At 41.0% G+C, this 21971-nt stretch overlaps 2 protein-coding genes across 2 annotated transcripts in view; one reads left to right on the top strand and one right to left on the bottom strand.

Annotated features, from left to right (window-relative positions):
* The window catches only part of PIK3R4 (phosphoinositide-3-kinase regulatory subunit 4), a 96331-nt gene extending 95084 nt beyond the window's left edge, over positions 1-1247 (top strand). Inside the window, exon 22 of the transcript XR_010139098.1 lies at positions 953-1247. The gene's annotated coding sequence lies outside the window, so the exon portion shown is untranslated. The remainder of the gene's footprint in view (positions 1-952) is intronic.
* The window catches only part of COL6A6 (collagen type VI alpha 6 chain), a 167621-nt gene that overhangs the window by 21102 nt on the left and 124548 nt on the right, over positions 1-21971 (bottom strand). Inside the window, exons 28-33 of the mRNA XM_024244881.3 lie at positions 20892-20954; positions 14282-14344; positions 13147-13182; positions 12991-13027; positions 10992-11003; positions 6508-7001 (exon numbers count right to left, since the gene is read on the bottom strand). Of these exons, the coding sequence (XP_024100649.3) occupies positions 6508-7001; positions 10992-11003; positions 12991-13027; positions 13147-13182; positions 14282-14344; positions 20892-20954 (705 nt within the window). The remainder of the gene's footprint in view (positions 1-6507; positions 7002-10991; positions 11004-12990; positions 13028-13146; positions 13183-14281; positions 14345-20891; positions 20955-21971) is intronic.

Raw genomic sequence — 21971 nt, 5'->3', positions numbered from 1 at the left:
TTCCCCAGTGCCAGCTGTGGAAGCTGCTTGGGGTACACCTGGTCCAGCCACAGACTCGCAGGGAGCTGCCCACCCTGCCACCCCACAATCACTTGCTCACACACCCCTCGCTGCTCCACGCCTGGCTTGCCCTTGGCAGGTGTGAGATTCAGGCTGGTAGCATAAGCCAAGCACAGCTTGCCAGGCTGAATGGGTGGAACAAGCCTAGTGGGCCTGAGTAAAAACTTGGGCAAAGGCACCACTGGCCAGAGGTTTCCAGCTGGCGGAGCAACACCCCAAGGATCCCGTGACAGATTTATGAATGGCTGTTACTGCAAATAAACTCTGCAAAATTTAACTTGCCTAAAGTTTTTAACACTTCGGTATCACAAATGGGATCCAAAGTAGACTTCCAGTGACTCCCAGGCGCACCAAGTGACCAGGTAAATATACCTGCCTGGTCCATTGTGCCCATTGATCTCTCACAGCAACTGGGATCATGGGTGAGTCCTCTTTGATTCAAGCTCCACAAACTTGTGTTTTTAGCTCTTCAAGTTTATTTGAGTAATTTTTATATTGGCTGGGTCCAAGATCAAATTGGATCCTATAATTAATAGGAATGCATCCAATTAGAGGCCTCAGATGTCTGACTGGGTCAGGCAGAAGCTGTACTGGGTCCAGTAGGTTGGTAAGATTAAGGAAGACAGAGAAGAGTGGGTTCATCTGGATTCAACGAGTCTTCTATCTCGGAACCTGTTCTCTTCTAGAGAAATGGGTGAACCTTACCAAAAATAAGAGTTACAATGGCCACCGTGGGAAAGATTTAACCCAAACAAAATTGCTTATCTATGAGGCACTTTGGAGGGTAAAAAGGGGATCCTGGACACCTCAGGAACAATGGGCTATATTACTCATTACTAGCCATTATTCTGGAGCTCGCAAGATATGTAACTTCCCCAATTTTCTCCTACAGATAACATCACTACTGTAGAACCTAAGATTGGCCCTTTGAGATGTCTTCAGGTTGTTTTGCATTTCTGATAACTAATGGCTCCACCTGAACCCACCAACCACTCCTGTGGCCCCACTCAGAAGTGACTCAGAGTATATGAAGACCATTTCCCACACCCCTATGATTGCATTTCCAACCAATCTGCAGCAAGCGCCGTTGCCTAACCACTCCCCTATTCCCCCAAACTATCCTTGAAAAGCCCTAGCTTCCAAATTCTCAGGGAGACTGATTTGAGTAATAATAAAACCCCGGTCTCTTGTTCAGCTGGCTCTGCATTAATTAAGCTCTTTCTCTACTGCAATTCCCCATCTTGCTAAGTCAGCGCTATGTGGGCAGTAGGCAAAATGAACCTACTGGACGTTTACATGAGCACAGGGTAAAAGCAGAGGCTGCTTATCTGGACTCAGGACCAGAGGACACTGGGCTCCAGATACTTAAAAATTCTACTTAGGATGTGTGTATATGGGTATACCTAAGCTAGCTTAAATTGGTTTTTGTGATCTGTAAACAAAGTAGTCTTGACTATACACCAGGAGAGTTAGTCTGCATTATTAATAGCTATTAAGAGGTGTCTCTGTGCAACGTTTTAAGTGAATCATGCCTTCAAACTCCATTTGGATTGTGGTAAATGACTGGAAACCAAACCCAGTGTCAGTTCAGACAGCATAGCTCAGACTAGCTGGGAAGGGCCAAGAGCTTTCTTATTGCTAACTATCAGGATCCAGGGGAAAAAAAAAACAACAATCACAGAACATTTGATCTAGAAGAAATCAGGAAATCATGTCATCTATTGCAACCATTTAAAGATGAGCCAAGTGAGCCCCAGAAGGGGTGGATTATGGAAGGCTCCAATTTAAGTTTTGCTCTCCCCAAACAAGGGCTACCTTCCATCTTCTGTATTAGCTACCTTTATGATTAGAGTTTTTTATCAGTGGGTCTCTAACTTAATTTAGAGCAGTGTTTCTCAAGACATTGCCCAAACATTGCTGCCATTTGCCAACTAGTCTTGTATTCTACATGTTCTACATGTCTACAGTGTGACCACTTCCATATTTCTGGTGTTGGTCCCTGCTGATAATTTAGGCTCACATTTAATCATGTATCAACACATTGGTGTCAACTTAGAGCAACATCAACCTTCTCATTGATTCTAGTGAGTTGTTTTATGGGGGGAGTCCACAGGGGGTCTGCACTCTCACCCAATACCTCCCCACTTCCCCCAACCTGTCCCCCTTGACCAAGTAATCTTTCAGTCAATGAAGTCTGGAAGATGTAGTTTTAGAGCTCATTCATCCTACCACATATCACTGGAGTAAGTATAGTTAGCATATTACAGAAAAATTCCTTAAACTGAATGTGGGCTAAAGATTTAAAATAAAAGGGTCCTGTTATTTATGTTTCTTATTGCTCACTTTTCCTGTGGATTCAAAGAAGCACCAGCTTGGATGAAAGCACAGCTATTACATTCACAGATGGGAGGTTTGGGGCATTTAGCAAATGGTTCTGAATGATACCCTATACTCTTTCTTCTCTAAACATCATGGGGCATCTTGAAACATCTAAGAAAAAATACAATCAATATTATGAATAATTTTCTTCTAGACAATTATATATAAACAAATAAAAATTCTCTTCAAAATAAAAAGGTTGGGTGCCGAAATTCTTGTTTTCCATGAGAAGTCTCCCCCCATTTCGACTCTTGTCTCCAATCATGAGAATCATCTATAATGTCAAAGACTACCCTTAATTTTCCTCTTACCTGTGACGCCACACAGCAGTGTAAAATAAAAAGCCAGGCTAGCTAAAAGACATATTTCTTATCAAAATATTGGAAAGGGAGATTCATGCTAGATTAGAAGCCTCAATGTGCAGCAGATAAAATTTTATCAGAAGAGGCAATTGCTAAACAAATCTAAAGGCAAATTCCTAGGGACAAAATAAGCAAACAAACAAAAAACATGTTTTTCCATTAAAAACTGGTCCTCCATTTGTGAAGGAAGGCACAGCTTGCCACTCAACTTCATACTATCATGAAAAACTTCCAAGATGGTGATCACAGTCCATTTGCTAAGAAACAGAAATCAGTACATGCTGTCAGAGCGGGTGCTTCTGAGTCCCAACACATGCAGCTACACAGGTACCAAATTTCGTGCTGGACTACTTAACTCACAGATGGATCAAGATTTAGAAAAGCCTTGGTAGGTATGAAACAAACTAGGGTTTTAAAATGTGGACCCACAATAAAAATGCATTGTATCATGAGACTTTCAAGTTCTGTTCTTAAAAAATAATGGACAACAGTTTAAATGTAGGTAAAGCACAATAGAAGAGAATGGATAAAAGAAAGAAGGCGGCAAATAGAGGTGGTAATGTAATTTCTCTTCTGTAATGTCAGACATTGGGTTCTAACCAAGTTGCATATATGGCTCTGTTTTGAGCCCTTCCAGACAACCGCTTGGTTTCATCTTCCAACGTCAGGGTGGGCCTTTTGGTTTTCCAGTTTGCTCCTGTATCCTCAGACCCTAGGGCAGTACCTGGTGTATAAAATGAGGCACTCACTAAACATCTGTTGGATGAAACTCTGGAGCAATTCTGACTTCATCTCTAACTCCATAGCAAGTCTGAGTTCCTGAGCTTGTGGCAAATGTGGTCCTTGTTGTGTTTATCATCTCTGAATCTGACTTGCTGATATCTGAATGAGAAGAGGCACCTCTCCACGAGAAACCCATCACTGGGGTTTCCTTTAACCAGCCTACATCCCAGCATTAGGCATCTCACACATTATTAAACTTCTGTTCTTTCTATACCTGTTGCAAAGAACTGCTCTTCGTTGAGCTTTTTCATTCATTCAACATTTGTTAAATATCTGATATATGGCAGGGACCAATAACCTAGAAGATCAGCAGTTACTGTTCCTATCGCCACACATCATAAATTAGGAAAAATAAACATTAATCAGATAATCACATATAAGTTGCAGTGTTGGGGGCCAATGCTGCTTACATTAATGGGGGTCATTATCAATAATTTAAACCTTCATTGGTGCTCTTTTGAGATGAACTTCTTCAAAAAAGGAGTAAAGAGTTTCTAGAAGATTTGAGTAGAATCAAGAAACCAGATTCATCAATTTCTAGGTGAGACTGTGAACACTCAAAAGTTTAAAACACAAAGTACATTTTCAGAAGTTAAATGTTGTGCACACACCTTTGAGTGGGTGAGCGGAATTGTGTCAGTTTAAGTTTATATCACAATTTGCATCAGGAGAGAAAATTGTCTACTTTTATGACTAAATAAAACCAAGGGATGAGGGAATTACAAGGACTATGTAACCAAAATCACTTATAGAATTTTTTAGCTACTGCTACTTCTCATAGCAGCTCCATTTGCATAGCCCAGCCCCACTTTTCTACTTTATTGCATTTCCCTATCTGAACCTGATCCATCAGCCTTTCATTTGCATAATTCTAAGTTTAGTTCAATGATGCTACTATTAATAATAGCAGTTTCAGCTTCTTTACAACCTAGATTTTATTATTATTAAACAAATTTTTGTTCAGGATCAAGCAACTGAATGCTAATAATTAAAGCAAAAGCTATCATTCTTTTTTTTTTTTTTTTGAGACGGAGTCTTGCTCTGTCACCCAGGCTGGAGTGCAGTGGCACGATCTCGGCTCACTGCAACCTCTGCCTCCTGGCTTCAAGCGGTTCTCCTGCCTCAGCCTCCTGAGTAGCTGGGATTACAGGCACACGCCACCGTGCCCGGCTAATTTTAGTATTTTTAGGAGAGATGGGGTTTCACCATGTTGGCCAGGATGGTCTCGATCTCTTGACCTCGTGATCTGCCCGCCTCAGCCTCCCAAAGTGCTGCGATTACAGGCGTGAGCCACCACGCCCAGCCAAAAGCTGTCATTCTTGATTGCTCACTGTGTACTGGCACTAATGCAGTGTTGCATGAATTAATCTTCACACTAACTCTAGGAACCAGGTGCTTTCTGCTTTCCATGTTTTACGGATGAGAAATATATTCCAACTGTGTTATGCTTATTTCAACACTTTCACAGAAAATTCAGAGCAGTGGAAAGGGCCTCCAAAGGCCACTTTTAGCCTCTAATCTAGGAAAAATAGAAGTCACCCTCCACAGGTGAGTGACCACCCTCATAAAAGACCTGCAGAAGAAGGTAACATCTTGACTACTGACATTAATCCATGCCCAGTAAATCAACATTGCCTTTCAAAAATTCTTTTTTAAAACCTAAAGTTTCCTACTGCTGTCACCCCTAGTTTCTCTAATAAGAGATTTTGCAAATTTGGAATTCAGCTGGCTAATTTTCTCCAGTAATACTTTTTCATATGCTTGAAGACAATGATTGTTTCTTATTTTCTCTAAATAAATTTTCAAATGGCTGGCCTTTTTTTTTTTCTTTTCCTTTTTTTTTTTTTTTTGAGACGGAGTCTCACTCTGTCACCCAGGCTGGAGTGCAGTGGCACAATCTTGGCTCTGCCGCCTGGGTTCAAGCGATTCTCCTGTCTCAGCCTCCCCAGTAGCTGGGATTACAGGCGCCTGCCATCGCGCCCGGCTAATTTTTGTATTTTTAGTAGAGACAGGGTTTCATCGTGTTAGCCAGGATGGTCTCGATCTCTTGACCTTGTGATCCACCCACCTCGGCCTCCCAAAGTGCTGAGATTACAGGCGTGAGCCACTGCTCCAGGCCCTGGACTTTTTATTTAAGTTAAATTTTCCAACGCCTCTTTGCTGCTCCCTGGGACCCCCTTCATGGTCTCCACATGGAGAACAGAACACCATGTGGTGCCAAGAGGCCAACTGGAAGGACCCTTTGCTGGGCACAGCAGGTCCCCAGTGATGAAGCCCTGCCACTGAGCCACTATTAACGGGATTTTTAAAGTTATCCTCAGTCATCTTAATCCCAGGGAATTTATTTAGGAACGCAACACATTTGAGATTTTACTCCTCAAGCTAAGAAGCTATAACTGGAATGGCTTTTCCTTTATAAATTGTGGGTCGTTACATAATTAGTGAAGTTATAAAATTAGCAAATTGGCTCTCATCACACAGCAACAGTTACTACCCTGACTAAGCGACATGTATGTTTACCGGCCTCCTGATTCAGTATCTTTAGATTCAGAGGCAACTCAAAGAGTAGCTTGGGGAAGCACTAGAACAGCAAACTTGGAGTAAAGTTCTGACATTGCCATTTCTTAGCTGTGGGAACCGGGAAAAGTGGCTTAACTTCTGCATGCTCAGTTTTCTCATCATCTATTTTATACATACTACTTGTGAAAATTAAACAGGTTAATAATAGACATTATCCCATTTAATAGATAGAGCTTAACATGTTCCCAGTACACAGTAAGAAATACTTATTCTACTCTGCCAACCCAGAATTTTTTAAACTTCCTAACAAATGGCCGTGATTTTGAAGGCAAGGTAGTATAGGGGCTTCTGAACACAGGCAAGATAAATAAGAATTGTCATGTGAAAGGTTTCACCCTCATACCGCAAATGCGCGCCTGACCGAGGGCACGTTGCTGAAAGTGATCACCACGGGAATGATTTCAAGTGCGCCGAACTCCATGGCGGCCGTGGTGACGGAATGGGCATCCGCGGACTGACCGCTGCTGAAAAATGTGGCGATTTTTCTCGTGTGTGCCCCCGGAAGCGTCCGCTTGAAGACATTCCTGGAAATAAACCGCATTGCTCTGCCAATCTCCCGGCTGGCAGAGGATCTCTCATAAGGAATAGCTTCAATTTCTCTGAGAAGTTGACTCTTCTTGTAGGCGTCTGAGAAGCGCACGAGGTGCCTGGCGTGGGAGTTATAGGAGAGGATGGCGATGCGCGCTCCCACGGGGCAGCTGTTCTCCCGGACCTTAATGTCTCTCACCAGGAAAGCCATCATCTCCTTCATCCGTTCAAATTCCTGCTCAGTGACATCCCGGGAGTGGTCCAGGGCAAACACCAACTCGGTTGGGTGCACTGGGCATTCCGGTTTTCCTAAAAGACCATATCCCTTATCACATAGCATCCTTATTTAAAAAAAAAAAAAAGATACATAGAAGGCAAAGTAATTTTAAATGTTAACCATTCAAATACTTAAAGAGAATAATTTAAGTATGAAAACAAACATGTAAAATATATTTAAATCTTGAATAATTATAGATATTATTCCAAAAGCTGAGTCTGCTCTTCTGAATCAAGCACAAAAGGAAAACATCTGGAATTCAGTTTTATTTTATATGAAATGTTAAAGTTCATTATCAAATTCCTTCGAAACAATAGAGAGCTCCTGGAAATACCCTTCACCTACAGAGACTGGATCAAAAGTATCAAGTTTTGTTGCTGGAACTTTACTCAGTTAAACACATTTCTTTTTTTACTTAATAAGGAAATGTAATAAGAGTTAAAAACGAAAGGCTGTGAAAGCTCTGATAATTTTAGAAAAATTAGAAGAAAACTGATATAGTTTACAGAGCAAAGAATGAGACGCAAAGAGAGTAGGCAATACAGGGTAGAGTTTAGCGCCCTGGCCCGATCACTAACCAGCCATGTGACCCTGTCTGCATTACTCATCCTGTCTGTGCCTCAGTTTCCTCATCTGTAAAATGTGAGTCATGACATCACCTGCTACATAGGCCTGAGGTGAGCATTCAATGAATCAGCACAGGTAAAGTACTTCGAATAACAGAACCTGGCACATAGTAGGTGCTCAATAAATGTCAACCATTGCTGTTATAATTATCATTCCAGACTTTTTCACTGTGAGAAATACATCACTAAAAGGAGACTGAGGAAAACTTTAACAGATACGTTTTTGTTTAACAGTTACAAAAGCAAGTTTACTCAATAAATATGCCTTATTACTTAGAGAAACTGATTATGGTTGGTAAGCTCTACTGTAAGTGTTAATTGCATATTTATGCATCCGTACTCATTGGTTCCAATTCATTCTAATTTCAGTACTTTGCACTTGTCACAGTTGACAACTTATTTTTGATTATCTGATTAATGTTCATTTATCCCAGTTTATGATGCATGGATAGGAACAGTATCTGCTGATCTTCTAAGTTATTAGTCCCTGCCATATATCAGATATCTAACAAATGCTGAATGAATGAAAAAGAGCTTAACAAAGAGCAGTTCTTTGCAACGGGTATAGAAATAACAAAAGTTTAATAATACGTGAGATGCCTAGTGCTGGGATTTGGTTGGTAAAAGGACACCCCAGTGATGTGTTTCTCTTGGAGAGGTGCCTCCTCTCATTCAGATATCAGCAAGTCAGATTCAGAGATAATAAACACAGCAAAGACCATCTTGCTTTACAACAAGCTCAGGAACTCAGACTTGCTGGGGCTCACGTAGGCCGGCAAGGAGACATCCCTCTGCCATGGGCCAACTGGGCCTTGCCCACCTTAGTGCTAAACTATGACCTCCTCCCGTCCTTGACTGCACATCCTTCAAAGGCAAAAGAAGTACCAGTGAGAATAAATGTTCAAACCCAAATCAAACTGTTCATCTCGATGGAGACAGGAAATCATTTATTAGTCTCTAAGTCTAAATTACTGGGCTGAACAGATTTTTATAAATTGAGGTGTCACTTTTATTGTTTAAAAAAGTGAGTAGAACTAAACATGAAAGTGATTCTTCTGATTTTTTGGGGGGTGGTTATTTGCACATGGAAACACCACCAACAAAAATGCTTCAGATACAATTTAGAGAGAAGGGTGGGGGAAGGTTCACAGCACTGGCTGAAGATATGAAAAAAAATTCAGGTTTTTAGGGGAAAAACCTAAGGACTAATTCAGCTTCCAAAACACAAGCCCTAAAAACCCAGCAAGCCGCCAGGAGTCCCAGGGATTCTGAAGAAGCCTAGGCTGGACTGCAGTGGTACCTAGGAGGCCCTCCTCAAAAAGGGAGGGATTGCCATGTGCGGTTCCCCAGCTAGCATGGCTCTGTGACCTCACACTACGTACTGAGGACGGCTACTTGCTACAGAGGAGGTGAAAAAAAGAACAGGGAGGCAAGGATCAACCCAAACCACTGCCATGTAACCTAAACACAACACTGATAGTCCTTATCCAGGTCACCATCATATTTGCCTGAATACTACAGTCCTCTCTAAACTAGGCCTTTGGCTTTGACATTTCCTACCCTTCACCCTTACCACAATCCACTCTCCCATAGCAGCCCAATTAATACTTTAAAATCAGATCATGCTCCTCCCCTACGTACTTTCAACAAACTCTTCTCAAATAAAATCCAGCCTCCTTATAATGTGCAAAGCTCAGCTTGCTCTGGCCTCTGCCTATTCCCCATGTTTTTAGGTGCTATTCTTCCCCTCCCTATGTCTCAACCTTGTTGGGCTCCATCAGTTCCTAGGAAATGCCCAGGTCTGTTCTGTTTCATGGCCTTTACACTTAAAGTTCCCTATGCCCAGCTCTTGAAAGATGGCTCCTTTTGGTTTTTGTTTGTTTTTTTTGAGACGGAGTCTCACACTATCACCCGGGCTGAAGTGCAGTGGTGTGATCTCGGCTCACTGCAATCTCTGCCTCCCAGGTTCAAGCGATTCTCCTGCCTCAGCCTCCCAAGTAGCTGGGATTACAGGCATGTGCCACCACGCCCAGCTAATTTTTTTGTATTTTTAGTAGAGACAGGGTTTCACTATGTGGCCAGGCTGGTCTCAAACTCCTGACCTCGTGATCCACCTGCCTCGGGCTCCCAAGTGCTGGGATTACAGGCGTGAGCCACCGTGCCCGGCCAAAAGACGGCTCCTTTGTGTTCTTCAGTCTAAACTTTAATTTCACTGCCCCCAAAAAGAGCCCTCTGTCCAAAAACATCTCCCCCCTTACATTATCCCAGAACACAGCATCCTATGCTTTATCTCTTTCAAACAGCACCTAATGTGCTAAGCTTCCCTTTGTTTGTTTGTTTGTGATCTGGATCCTTCATAAGAATGGAAGTTTCTGAGCACAGGAAGCAGGTTCATTATTCAAGTCTGTATCCCTAATGCCAGTAACTACAGATACGGGCACTTACTAGGCTTTCAACAAATATTCTTAAATGCATGGGTAAGCAATCAGAGGACATGGGTTGGTGGGCTTATACAAAAGGTAAAAGTGTATAAATGTATAAGAGGGCGATAAGTTTACACAAAAACATCGTGTAAGAAGCATTTGTAAGATACCTGAAAACTAGCACTGAAAAATATGAAGCCGACTTGATAATTAACATCAGGCATGAGCTCCATGGATTCTGGCATTATCTGAGTTGCACATTCCACTTACTTGCTATCTGATCATCCCCACTTTTATTCTGCCTTCTGCATCTTAATCCCTAATTAACCACTGGATGACAGAGATGATATGACACAGGGAGAAAATGAAGGGAGTAAGAAATACTATTTTTGGCCAGGCACAGTGGCTCACACCTGTAATCCCAGCACTTTTAGATGCCAAAGCAGGTGGATCACTTGAGCGCATGAGTTCAGGACCAGCCTGGGCAACATGGAAAAACCCTGCCTCTACAAAAAATACAAAAATTAGTCAAGCATGATGGCATGTGCCTGTAGTCCCAACTACTCGGGAGGTTGAAGTGGAAGGATCACTTGAGCCTAGAAGGTCAAGACTGCAATGAAGAGTGATCAGCCTGTGTGACAGAGCAAGACCCTGTCTAAAAAAAAAACCCTAAATATTTTTAAAACCTATAAGAGCAAGGTGAATGGTGATGTTAGTCATTAAGATATCAATATCTTAATGATTTTTTATTAATAAAAAAGCAAATTGCTTGGTTGAGAAACAGCTGTTAAGCTCAGCTACAACTGAGTGATTTATTGGAGGCAAGACTCTGCTACCAGTATGAGGCAGCAGCAAAGAAAGCCCAGATAAAATTTATGTCATTTGGAAGCCAATACATTGCTCTAACTCATCTTTCCAGATGTATGACATTTTAGAGCTTGATTAAAGCATGCTGTAAATAAAGATTACTCACCATGCCTGCCAGCTGGGGAAGAAGAACAAAGGAGATTGGATTATTATTTGGTAGGAGAAGAGAGTTCTGTATTGTGCAGAAAAGAAAGGTTCTATCCTGTCTGCTTTGTGGAGATGACTCAAAAATCAAGGCAACAGAGTTTGGAGAAAATGCAGACAGAGTCTAACATCTTGGTAAAAGTGCTATTCCTTCCAAAGGGAAGAGGATGTGAGAAATGGGACAACATACAGCCATAAATCAGCGGCCTGCCGCCGGCTGTCAAGAAACAAAGAATCTTTGCCTGGGAGGGAATGTGGCATTGCAGGGAGGTACGCTGAATTTGGAAAGCTGAAAGATCCAAACTCTCTTTACTCTAAATTTTCCCCATGTAGATATCTATAACTATCATTTTTATATTTTTATATATATATATATATACACACACACATACACACAAATGTATCTATATCTATGTATAGTATATGTATATACTATATGTATATTATATGCATATTTATATGTTATGTAAGTATCAGAGGTGGATTTACTCTGAATTAAATGAACACTTGCTTTAGACCTGTACCGTTCAACATGGCAGCCACAAGCCACATGCAGCTATTAAAATTAATTAGAATTAAATAAAAATTCAGCTTCTCAGTTGCACTAGCCACATCTGAAATGATCAAAGCCATGTGTGTCTTGTGGCTACTGTACTGGACATCACAAGGAACACTTTCATCACTGCAGAAACTTCTATTGGACAACGCTGCTTTAGACTTCTCTCTTGCAGGGGTCCCCTTGCAATGCCTTTCCTGGCAGGAACCCTAGACATGTTGTTCGCACAATCACATACTCTTATAAAATAAAATATGCAAAAGTTAATGGTCATGATTTCTCTTTTTTGTTCTAAATAACACTTACTTTTGAAATACCTTTGCACCCACTTTTAGATTTGCGATTTTGTATTGAGTCCCTTAAATTTTAAAAGATCAGGTCTCAATATACTTGGATTTGCCCTTGAGTCATTACAATTTACATGGTTCCTATGTCATAAAACCTACCACGCTAATTAAGCCCCAAAACAACCCATCTTCATGACTCAATGTATATATGTGTTTTGATTCCCATCATGGTTCTATTCTGCTACAAAAAGACAGAGTTCCAATAGACACTGCATTCAAAGCTTTTAAATGTCTGTCTTTGAGATCAATGTTCTCTATAGAAATAGGCTCTAATTTATTTTTCTTCCCCCAAAATATCTGGAGGAAACTGTTGGCTGCTCCTTTCTGTCATATTGTTATTTGGAAAGTCATTATGCATTTGTAGATGAACATTGAAGAGTCAACTCTCACCTAATCTTGCACATGAAATTTTTTTGGATGGTATCAACACATATTTTGATAGAACAGGCTGTTAGAAGGGTTTAAAACAAATTCAAATCAGCATTTGCCAAATCAAAATGTCATTTTGATTTTAAAATTTTGAGAAAGAAAAAAATATTGGCAGAATATTACTATGAATTTTTAAAGCAAATCAATCAGTCCAACAAAAAATAATCAAACATATCTTCCCGGGAAAGGAATAACAAACAATAAACCAAAGTCAGGACTCCCACCCACCAGGACCCCCTATTATCACAGCTGCTTCTTTCATACCAGGTGAATTCAATTCTTTCAGTTACTGTCAGGCATTAATAATCATCTTTTTAAAAAGTTCCATGTGACTCTCAAGTGATTGATTTCACTATTAGGTGAATTCAGACATTAAATCTCAATTTTCTTTAGATTAAAAGCACTCAATAGATTATTTCTTACTGCTTGACATGGGTTTCAATCGACATGATAGCAGCCAGAGAGGGAGTTAAAAGTCACCAGTCTATGCTGACTCAAAAATACATGCAGTGACATCTCTAATTTTAGGAAATTGGCTGGTGAATTGTTTCAAATCTGAGTGTAGAGTTCTCTGCTCTTCTTGTATGAATGCTGACAACTTGGGTGATCATCTTAAGCAGGGTACTTACGACTGCGGTCTCGCACATACTGAATGAGTTCACATGTCTGCAGTTCAAAAATAAAACAGAAACAATTAAACAACAAACTGCTAGGCCCTGAAGTTTAAAAATAAGTAAATTTAATGGAGCACTCAGAGCACTCTGTTGTAGTCGGGAGATACGTACAGAAAATGAAGCCAAGCCTTTGGCTCCTTTCACACCCTAGGAAAACAAACAACATTGTTTTAATGCCTCTAGACATACACATCAGTAGCCAGCGTGCACCAACATTGCCCTCAGAAAGTGATACTTTTAAAAGTTTTATTCTCATTAAATTGTAAGAGGCAAAAAAGAATGCAGGTAGATACTCATCACCTAATTAACAGTAACATTCTGGAAAGAACAAACTTTAAGCAGCAAGCTTGGTGCACACAAGCCTTGAGAGGCCACTTTCCTCCGGGTCCATCTCTGGATAACAAGCGTTGTCCAGAATGACCAGGATGGAGCTGATAACCTGACACTTGCCGCAGAGCTCTGGAGCACGCCTACGCCTCAGGACTAGCTAAAGTGAGCCACACATGTGCAGTTGCCCTCTTTCATAGCAAAAGTTTCAAGGTCTTCAACCCCCATTCTTTGACTGAGCCACTGAACAGCAGCCAGAGCTGAACCTTAATCTGTTTCCATCATTTGTTAGCTGACAAAAGGATCGGATTCATCTTGAACGTCTGGAAAGGTTGGAAAGGTTATCTCAACTACCTTCCCAAACAAAATACACACACACACACACACACACACACATATATAATCTGTCAGAGTTTGGGATAGAAGAACAAATGCAACTGGTTTTAATCTCATGTGTTCAATCCCATCTTCAGAAGAGGAAGAGTCTGGCTTCTTTCAAAGAGAGACACCCAAGAAAAAAATGCAACAGAGCCCCCCCGAACTCCTGAAGCAAATAAGTTCCATGTGAATGCAAAACTGATCACAGTCACTGTTTCCTTTCACTTCCATTCATTCAATGATCATTTATTGCATGTAGAAAGATTGCACAGATACAGAATATGATAATTGAGAAATACCATTTTAGTCTAAATGCTTTTGATTTCCTCCTTCAATTTCCCCTCTCTCTCAAGAGATGTATTTAATCAGTATTTTTTCTCCTCTAAATATTTAATCAGTATTTTCTCCCCCATAAAGGTGGGAAAAAAGTGGCCAAGAAGCAGAGACAGAAGGCATGCACATTTGGACAATGAAGATTTCATGCACTGACTTTTTTTTTAGTGGAAAAGGACCTGGTGTGGTTTATAGTTTTTCTACTTACCTTACGTCCAGGAGGTCCTGGTTCCCCAGGGGATCCCATCTCTCCTGGAAGCCCAGCAGATATCTCAAAGGAGAATTTATTTTAAAATTATATTTATACATGTGTGTATGTGTGTGTGTAAATTCAAATTTAAAAAAAATAAAATTCAAGGTGAAAATTCAAAAGTGAAAATTTCACTTTTATTTTAGAAAATTGAGAGTTTTCCAAAAAAATAAAGAAGGAAAAAATATTCCCAGCAATCCCTTCTTCCCCAAATAATCCTCATTAACATTTTGATGCCTTTTCTCTTTTTTTTTTTTGGCATTAAGACATATATTCCTTTTTAAAACTCATTTGAATCATACTTTTCTCTGTTACCTTTTAAACTAAATATATCTCTGGACATTTTCAGTTAGTAAACATTATTTGGCAAAATCATTTTTCACAGCTGCATAGTATCCCATCACATGGTTGTACCATGATTTAGTTAGTCCCTTACTGTTTGTTGTTGTAATAGGCAATAGGTAATTTAGTTAGTCCCTTACTGTTTGTTGTTGTAATAGGCAATAGGTAATTTAGTTAGTCCCTTACTGTTTGTTGTTGTAATAGGCAATAGGTAATAGGACCCCCACTCACCAGGACACCCTATTATCACAGCTGCTTCTTTCACACCAGGTGAATTCAATTCTGTCAGTTACTGTCAGGTGTTAATAATCATCTTTTAAAAAGTTCCATGTGACTGTCAAGTGATTAATTTCACTATTAGGTGATGCTATTATAAGGCAATACTATTATAAAGTTATATGCATCATTCTGATTATTTCCTTAGGGAAGATTGCTAGGACTAGAACTGCTGGTCAAAGGAAAACTTTTTATCTAAATGGAGTGGTAGGTAACTAAACTGAAAAAACAAAAAGCAAAAAGTCTAGAAAAACAAAATTGAAATACAAAAACTTTTAAAACAACAGAAACACAATCATTAGTTGGAAATATTGTAATGAAATGGGGTATAACAGCAAAAAAAAACAGTTGTTATCTGCTTACTAGATGTTAGAAATATTTTCATGTACATTCAACAATAAGTTTATCATAAAGCTAGGACTTAGTTTAAAAACTGGAATATTTCTTTCTTCATTCAAAATGCCACAGGATTTACAACTTTTACAGGAATAAAAAATGAAATTTAAAATCAACTTAATTTGTAAAAGCATTACCTATAAAACAGTAAATAATGATATCCTTTGGGCATTCCAATGATATTGACAGTGTGCTTGGTTGAGTGAAAAATAAAATATTTTTATTTAGAAGATAAAGGTTAACCTCCAAGGAGAAAATAGCAGATTGAGTACATATATTTACTTTCATTCCTTTCCAATATCTTTCTAAAATGACAGTAAGTAGATTATTTTAAAGGCAAAAAACAATGGTGGGGAGAATGAGAAAGGAGATGACAGCCATAAAATGTGAGTCTGGAAAGCAAATGTGTAAGTGTTAAATGACTGAACAGACCCGAGAAAGTTGAATCCTAAGCCAGCATCAGGGAAAGCCAAGAACCAATGTGTTTTATATCATATGTCCCAGAAGGCTGAGGATTTGGCAGCACCAGGAACCTCGAGAAGTGGAGGTGAGGGAAAAAGGTGAAGTACAGGTGTTCAGTTGAAAATCATTTTAGGAATCCCCAAATCTCCTCTCTATTCTCAAGGGTTGGGTGAATGTCCCTTTTCCCACCCTAACAACAGAGACAGGTAAAACCAAGGTGGGACTCTAGGCTGAGTTGAGAACCTACAGTATCTGAGACAGGGAGAGTAAATGAGGGTATGTACAGTAAATGTGAGTCTCCAGCTCTCTTTTTCTATATGGCTCCTAGAAAGCTGGCAGCCAGACCTTTACTCTCCAGGTGGGAAATTGTAAGAAGTTTTTTCAGCAGAACTTCACTAGACAAAGAAGAAAGACTAAAAGATACTGATTTCAGAGGTTTGCTAAACAAAGAATTTAGCTAAATCACTCTCTTTGGGAAACTGGTAGTTGACAAGCCCCACTCATGTTCTCAGAGCTTCCAATCAGTCGCTTTTTTTTTTTTTTTTTTTTTTTTTTTGAGACAGGGTCTCAGTCTCACCCAGGCTCGAATGCAGTGGTGCAATCTCAGCTCAATGCAGTCAAGACTTCCTGGGCTCAGGTGATCCTCACGCCTCAGCCTCCCTGGTAGCTGGGGCTACAGGTACATGCAACCACGCGTGGCTAATTTTTGTATTTTTTGTAGAGATGGGGTTTTGCCATGTTGCCCAGGCTGGTCTCAAACTGCTGGGCTGAAGCAATCTGCCTGCTTAGGCCTCCCAGAGTGCTAGGATGATAGGCGTGAGCCACCGCACCTGACCCCAATCAGTCTTTTTGTCTTCAATTCTTAAATATGAAGAAATACCTCATTCCTGAAACATCTGAGTAATAGAGTTCAAAACAGAAAGGAAAATAAAATGCAGGAAACAGACTATGTTGGGCAAAAAAGACAAAAATATTTATATTCTCAGAAAGGTAAGAGAAGATATTTTAATCATGAAACAAAAACAGTATGCTATAAAAAGGAACATTCAGAGAACAAGAACAAGCTCTTGAAAATTCAAGTATGAAACATTGTAAGATAAACTCAACGAACTCTCCCAGAAAGTAGAGCAAAAAGACAAAAAGCTGGACAATAGAACAGAAAAATAAGAAAATTAATACTAATACACCCAATAATAGGTATTTTGTAAATAGGGAATAGAGAATATAGAGGGCAAGAAATCATCAAAATAATTGACCAACACTTCTTTGGAGGACACATATTTCCAGGCTCCTAGTGCCTATGAAGGACCTACCTAATGCGCAGGAAAATGGATAAAAATGGACATCAACTCATAAAACCCAGGAAATATCAAAACACTGCAGACAGAGAAATTATGCAATAAGGTGCCAGAGAGAGAACACTGGCCACATCAGGAATCAGAATGGCTTTGGACTTCCCCAAGCAACAAAAGAAGTTAGAAACAATGGAGGAATGACTGCCTTCAAAATTCTGAGAAATTAATTCCCACCCAGAACCGTATACCAGCCAAAATATCCAATCACATCTCAAGGTACTACAAATCCCTTTCAGATGTTAGCTGTTTCAAAAACTATACCTTTCATTTACCCCTTCTTAGCAGGCTACTGGATGAGTTTTCCATGAAACAAGGGAGAAATCCAACATGAGGAGTCTGAGAATAAGAATGAGAAGCAGAGATTCAACGCAGAAGAGAGGCAAAGGGAAGGGTGAAGGTGAAGGACGATTGCAGTATGGCAGCTGGGCACCAGCCACAGACGAACCTCCATCAGGTGGGTCAGGTTGGAAGGCTCTGGGTTGGGATTAAATTGGAGAGAATACTTGCCTCATCTAAATGTTTTCAGACAGGATTTAGATAAAGGGAAAATCAAGAAAGGTACATCAGCAACTTTTATAGCAGGAGGAATCAGTTCATAATGCTTAAAATTTATAAATCAAAAAAGTAAGAATGTAAGTATGACATTTAGAGGCATATTGTCAATTCTGAAACAAATCAGTTCAGAAGTGACAGCTGTTGTTTCTGGGGAGAAGGAAATGGGAGTGAGTGAGGGGGTGAAGGATTTTTTTTTTTAAATATAACAAACTTTGTTATTTGACTCTCTAAACCAGTGGTTCTTAGCAAGGGAGAATTTTGACTCCTTTTTTTCCCTGGGACATATGGCAATGTCTGAAGATGTTTTTGATTGTCATACCTGGGGTGTGGGGAGGACAGAGGGTAGTTGATGCTGGAATCTAGTGGGTAGGTGCCAAGGATGTGGATAAACATTCTACAAGGCACAGGACAGCCCCTCAGCAAAGCCTTATCCAGGCCAAAATGTCAACAGTGCTGATATGGAGAAATCCTGCTTTAAACTGTGTGCATGCTTTTAAAGATGGGAAAAAGAAAAACAAAATGTATACAAACATACATATATACACAAAATTAAACTGGTTAAAAATCATGGCAAAATTTAAAAAACGTTTTTTGAGGAAAAAAAAATCAAGGTGACGATTTAGAGAATTTAAACAAGGAGTATAATCATTCAAAGAGAACTGAAGAAGCATTCAGAATTTAAGTTGAAGTTTTACCAAAATCTTCCAATAGAAACTTCAGCTCTTTCAGAGAGAAAACCTGGATTTTTTCAGTCTAAACTTCAACTTCAAATCCAAAAACACTAATGTAAATGTGGAAAAAGTAGCCAGGTGGGTGGAAAGAGCAAGTTAAAAACAGTGATAAATTGTCCAACATGGAGAACAAAAAAAAAATTTCAAATATTTTCAAAGGCCAACAGAAAAAGTTTATGTTTCCCATTCGTTTATTGTCTTTAAAAATGATTAATGTGCCTTTGTGGGGAGGGATCCAACCATGAACTTGTTAGCGTGCTTCTGATGTTCAAGGTTAAACTTCTTCATTAATAAGCCAAGGGAAATAAATGATCCAGAGACACTTCAATGCAGATGACATCTGGATTAATTTGAAAGTCTTTTCCAATTATTTTTCTAATTATATCTGTCTTCATCTTTTTTTTAGAGCATAATGTTAATGGATAGCCATCCAAAAACATGTATGAGGACAAGCATTATAGCTGGGAAGCAGTTCTCATGGGAGGGGGAGGGGGAGGGGGAGGAGGAGGAAGGGGAGTGGGAGGGGGAGGAGGAGGAAGGGGAGTGGGAGGGGGAGGAGGAGGAAGGGGAGTGGGAGGGGGAGGAGGAGGAGGAAGGGGAGTGGGAGGGGGAGGAGGAGGAGGAAGGGGAGTGGGAGGGGGAGGAGGAGGACGAAAGGGAGTGGGAGGAGGAAGGGGAGTGGGGGGGAGGAGGAGGAGGAAAGAGTGGGAGGGGGAGGAGGAAGGGGAGGAGGAAGGGGAGGAGGAAGGAGGAGGAGGAGGAGGAGGGAGGAGGAGGAGGAGGAGGAGGAGGAGGAGGAAGGGGGAGGAGGAAGGGGAGGAGGAAGGGGGAAGGGGAGTGGGAGGGGGAGGAGGAAGGGGAGGAGGAAGGGGGAAGGGGAGTGGGAGGGGGAGGAGGAAGGGGAGGAGGAAGGGGGAAGGGGAGTGGGAGGGGGAGGACGAAAGGGGAGGAGGAAAGGGGAAGGGGAGGAGGAAAGGGGAAGGGGAGGAGGAAAGGGGAAGGGGAGTGGGAGGGGGAGGGGGAAGGGGAGTGGGAGGGGGAGGGGGAGTGGGAGGGGGAGGGGGAGTGGGAGGGGGAGGGGAGGGGGAGGGGAGGGGGAGGGGGGAGGGGAGGGGGAGGGGGAAGGGGGAAGGGGGGAGGGGGAAGGGGAGTGGGAGGGGGAAGGGGGAAGGGGAGTGGGAGGGGGAGGGGGAAGGGGGAAGGGGAGTGGGAGGGGGAGGGGGAAGGGGGAAGGGGAGTGGGAGGGGGAGGGGGAAGGGGGAAGGGGAGTGGGAGGGGGAGGGGGAAGGGGGAAGGGGAGTGGGAGGGGGAGGGGGAAGGGGGAAGGGGAGTGGGAGGGGGAGGGGGAAGGGGGAAGGGGAGTGGGAGGGGGAGGGGGAAGGGGGAAGGGGAGTGGGAGGGGGAGGGGGAAGGGGAGTGGGAGGGGGAGGGGGAGGGGGAGGGGGAAGGGGAGTGGGAGGGGGAGGGGGAAGGGGGAAGGGGGAGGGGGAGGCAGAAGAAGAGGAGTTTCCTTATTTGTACCCCTACAACCTACAAAGGTAATATCTATACATAAAGATCGTATAGTTAGTAGAAACAAAAATAGATCAGAGCAAAATTAGCTATGAAGACAAAACTGGAAAACCTTTTCAAGTACACATTTTTATCAGACTTTTAAAATTCTTGCTAATTGACATGATAAATTAAGACCAGTTTGCCTGATCAGTGCTGTTCCGAAGAAAAAAGATGATCGCTGTATCAAGAGACAATTATCTTAGGACTGTTTTTTAAAAAACTAAAACAGCATTCTCACTTATACACAGTCTAAGATATATAGAGAATCAGCAAATGCAAGAAATCCATTCTTAATCCACAGGAACCCAAGGCAAGCCTACAGGATGAATTGTACTGGAGACCTGTGTTTATTCCAAGTGACTCAAAGGGCAATATCTAAGACCCTCTACAGAATAAAGACCTACTCAGTTACATAGTAAGCAAACTTTCTCACAAAGCTCAAGAGATAACCTCCCTCAGCTAAATGAGAAGACCTTTCTGCATATACCTCATTAAAAGTAGATTAACAAAACCTGAAGAGTGAAGACAAGATGCCAGTGGGCATTAGGTTGCAGTAAACCTGCCAGGGAGACAGGATTAAACTAACTACATTTTGGCAGTGTAAAAACTGTTTTGAATCACAAGGATTTCTTTTAAAAAATCTTATTACCAGTGTTAAGTATGGTACCCTGGCAGCTAGAACGGGTGAACTTGCTCACTAAAAGCAAACAGTTCACTGTTTTTGCACAGGCATTGAGAGATGAATATCCATTCCCCTTCCCCAAGTTTGCCTTAATAGAAAACACATGCATTTTGCAAGTCACTGGTAACAAAAGACAACTCAAATTATGGTAAATGCACAAAGGAGGACTTCCCAATGTAGTGAGGTTGTCAGCAATTGGAATCTAAGAAGCTTACCATTTTGCCTCTAGCTCCCTTCAGCCCAGTCTCTCCTGGACCACCAGGGTCCCCAATCTCACCCTAAATACATTCATTAAAGTAAAATAGTTATTAAAATCAAACATACACATATGTAACATATTTGCATCTTTAAACTGATTCTAACATGAAGACATTTTTCATATGCATTTTTAACAGTCTTCTTTGAAGAGTGTGAGTGTGTGTGTGTTTCCATTTCTGTAACTCTCTACATAGCACACTGCATCAGCATTGTTTCACTTTGCTGTCTCCCCAGTGAGAACACTGGCTCTTTGGAGAAATGAACTTTGTTCTTTATTTTATCCTCTGACTCTATCACAGGACCTGGCATTTACTGAGTTCAGTAAGGGTTTCCAGAAAAAGTGGTATCTCCAAGGTAGAAGATGTCATTGCTAACTAGTTATCTAAAGATGATTTATAAACATATTGGGAAAATTGAGACAGGTAAAATCAAATAACTCTGATTTTCTTTACATTACACTTTTCTTTCTACTTTTATTTTATTTTATTTTATTTGGAGACAGAGTCTCGCTGTGTCACCCAAGCTGGAGTGCAGTGGAGAGATCTCAGCTTACTATAACCTCCATCTCCTGGGTTCAAGTGATCCTCCTACCTTAGGCTCCTGAGTAGCTGGGACTACAGACATGCACCACCACGCCTAGCTAATTTTTGTATTTTTCATAGAGATGGGGTTTTGCCATGTTGGCCAGGCTGGTCTCGAATCCCTGACTTCAAGTGATCCACCTGCCTTGGCCTCCCAAAGTGCTGGGATTACAGGCATGAGCCACTGCGCCTGGCCTTACATTATACTTTTCTTTGAGTAAATAAGAAAATATATATGATAGAGGGAAGGAGTATATTTGAGGAAAAAATTTTAAAAGGATAAGTTTTCTATCTTCTCATATTAATTAAAAAACTAGAAATACTTTTTAAGCCTTACACTCCTAAACGAATGTATAATCTTAAAAATTGAAAAAAATATTGGTCTATTTCTTTCTTCCCTCCTTCTCCCCACAAAGGTAGGACATTTATTTATCATTAACTGTTCTTCTACTGGCC

The sequence above is a fragment of the Pongo abelii genome, chromosome 2 (assembly GCF_028885655.2).
Source record: "Pongo abelii isolate AG06213 chromosome 2, NHGRI_mPonAbe1-v2.0_pri, whole genome shotgun sequence".
Classification (NCBI taxonomy): Eukaryota; Metazoa; Chordata; class Mammalia; order Primates; family Hominidae; genus Pongo; species Pongo abelii.
Note: the sequence above shows the minus strand (reverse complement) of the source record. Positions and strands in the feature narration are given on the sequence as shown.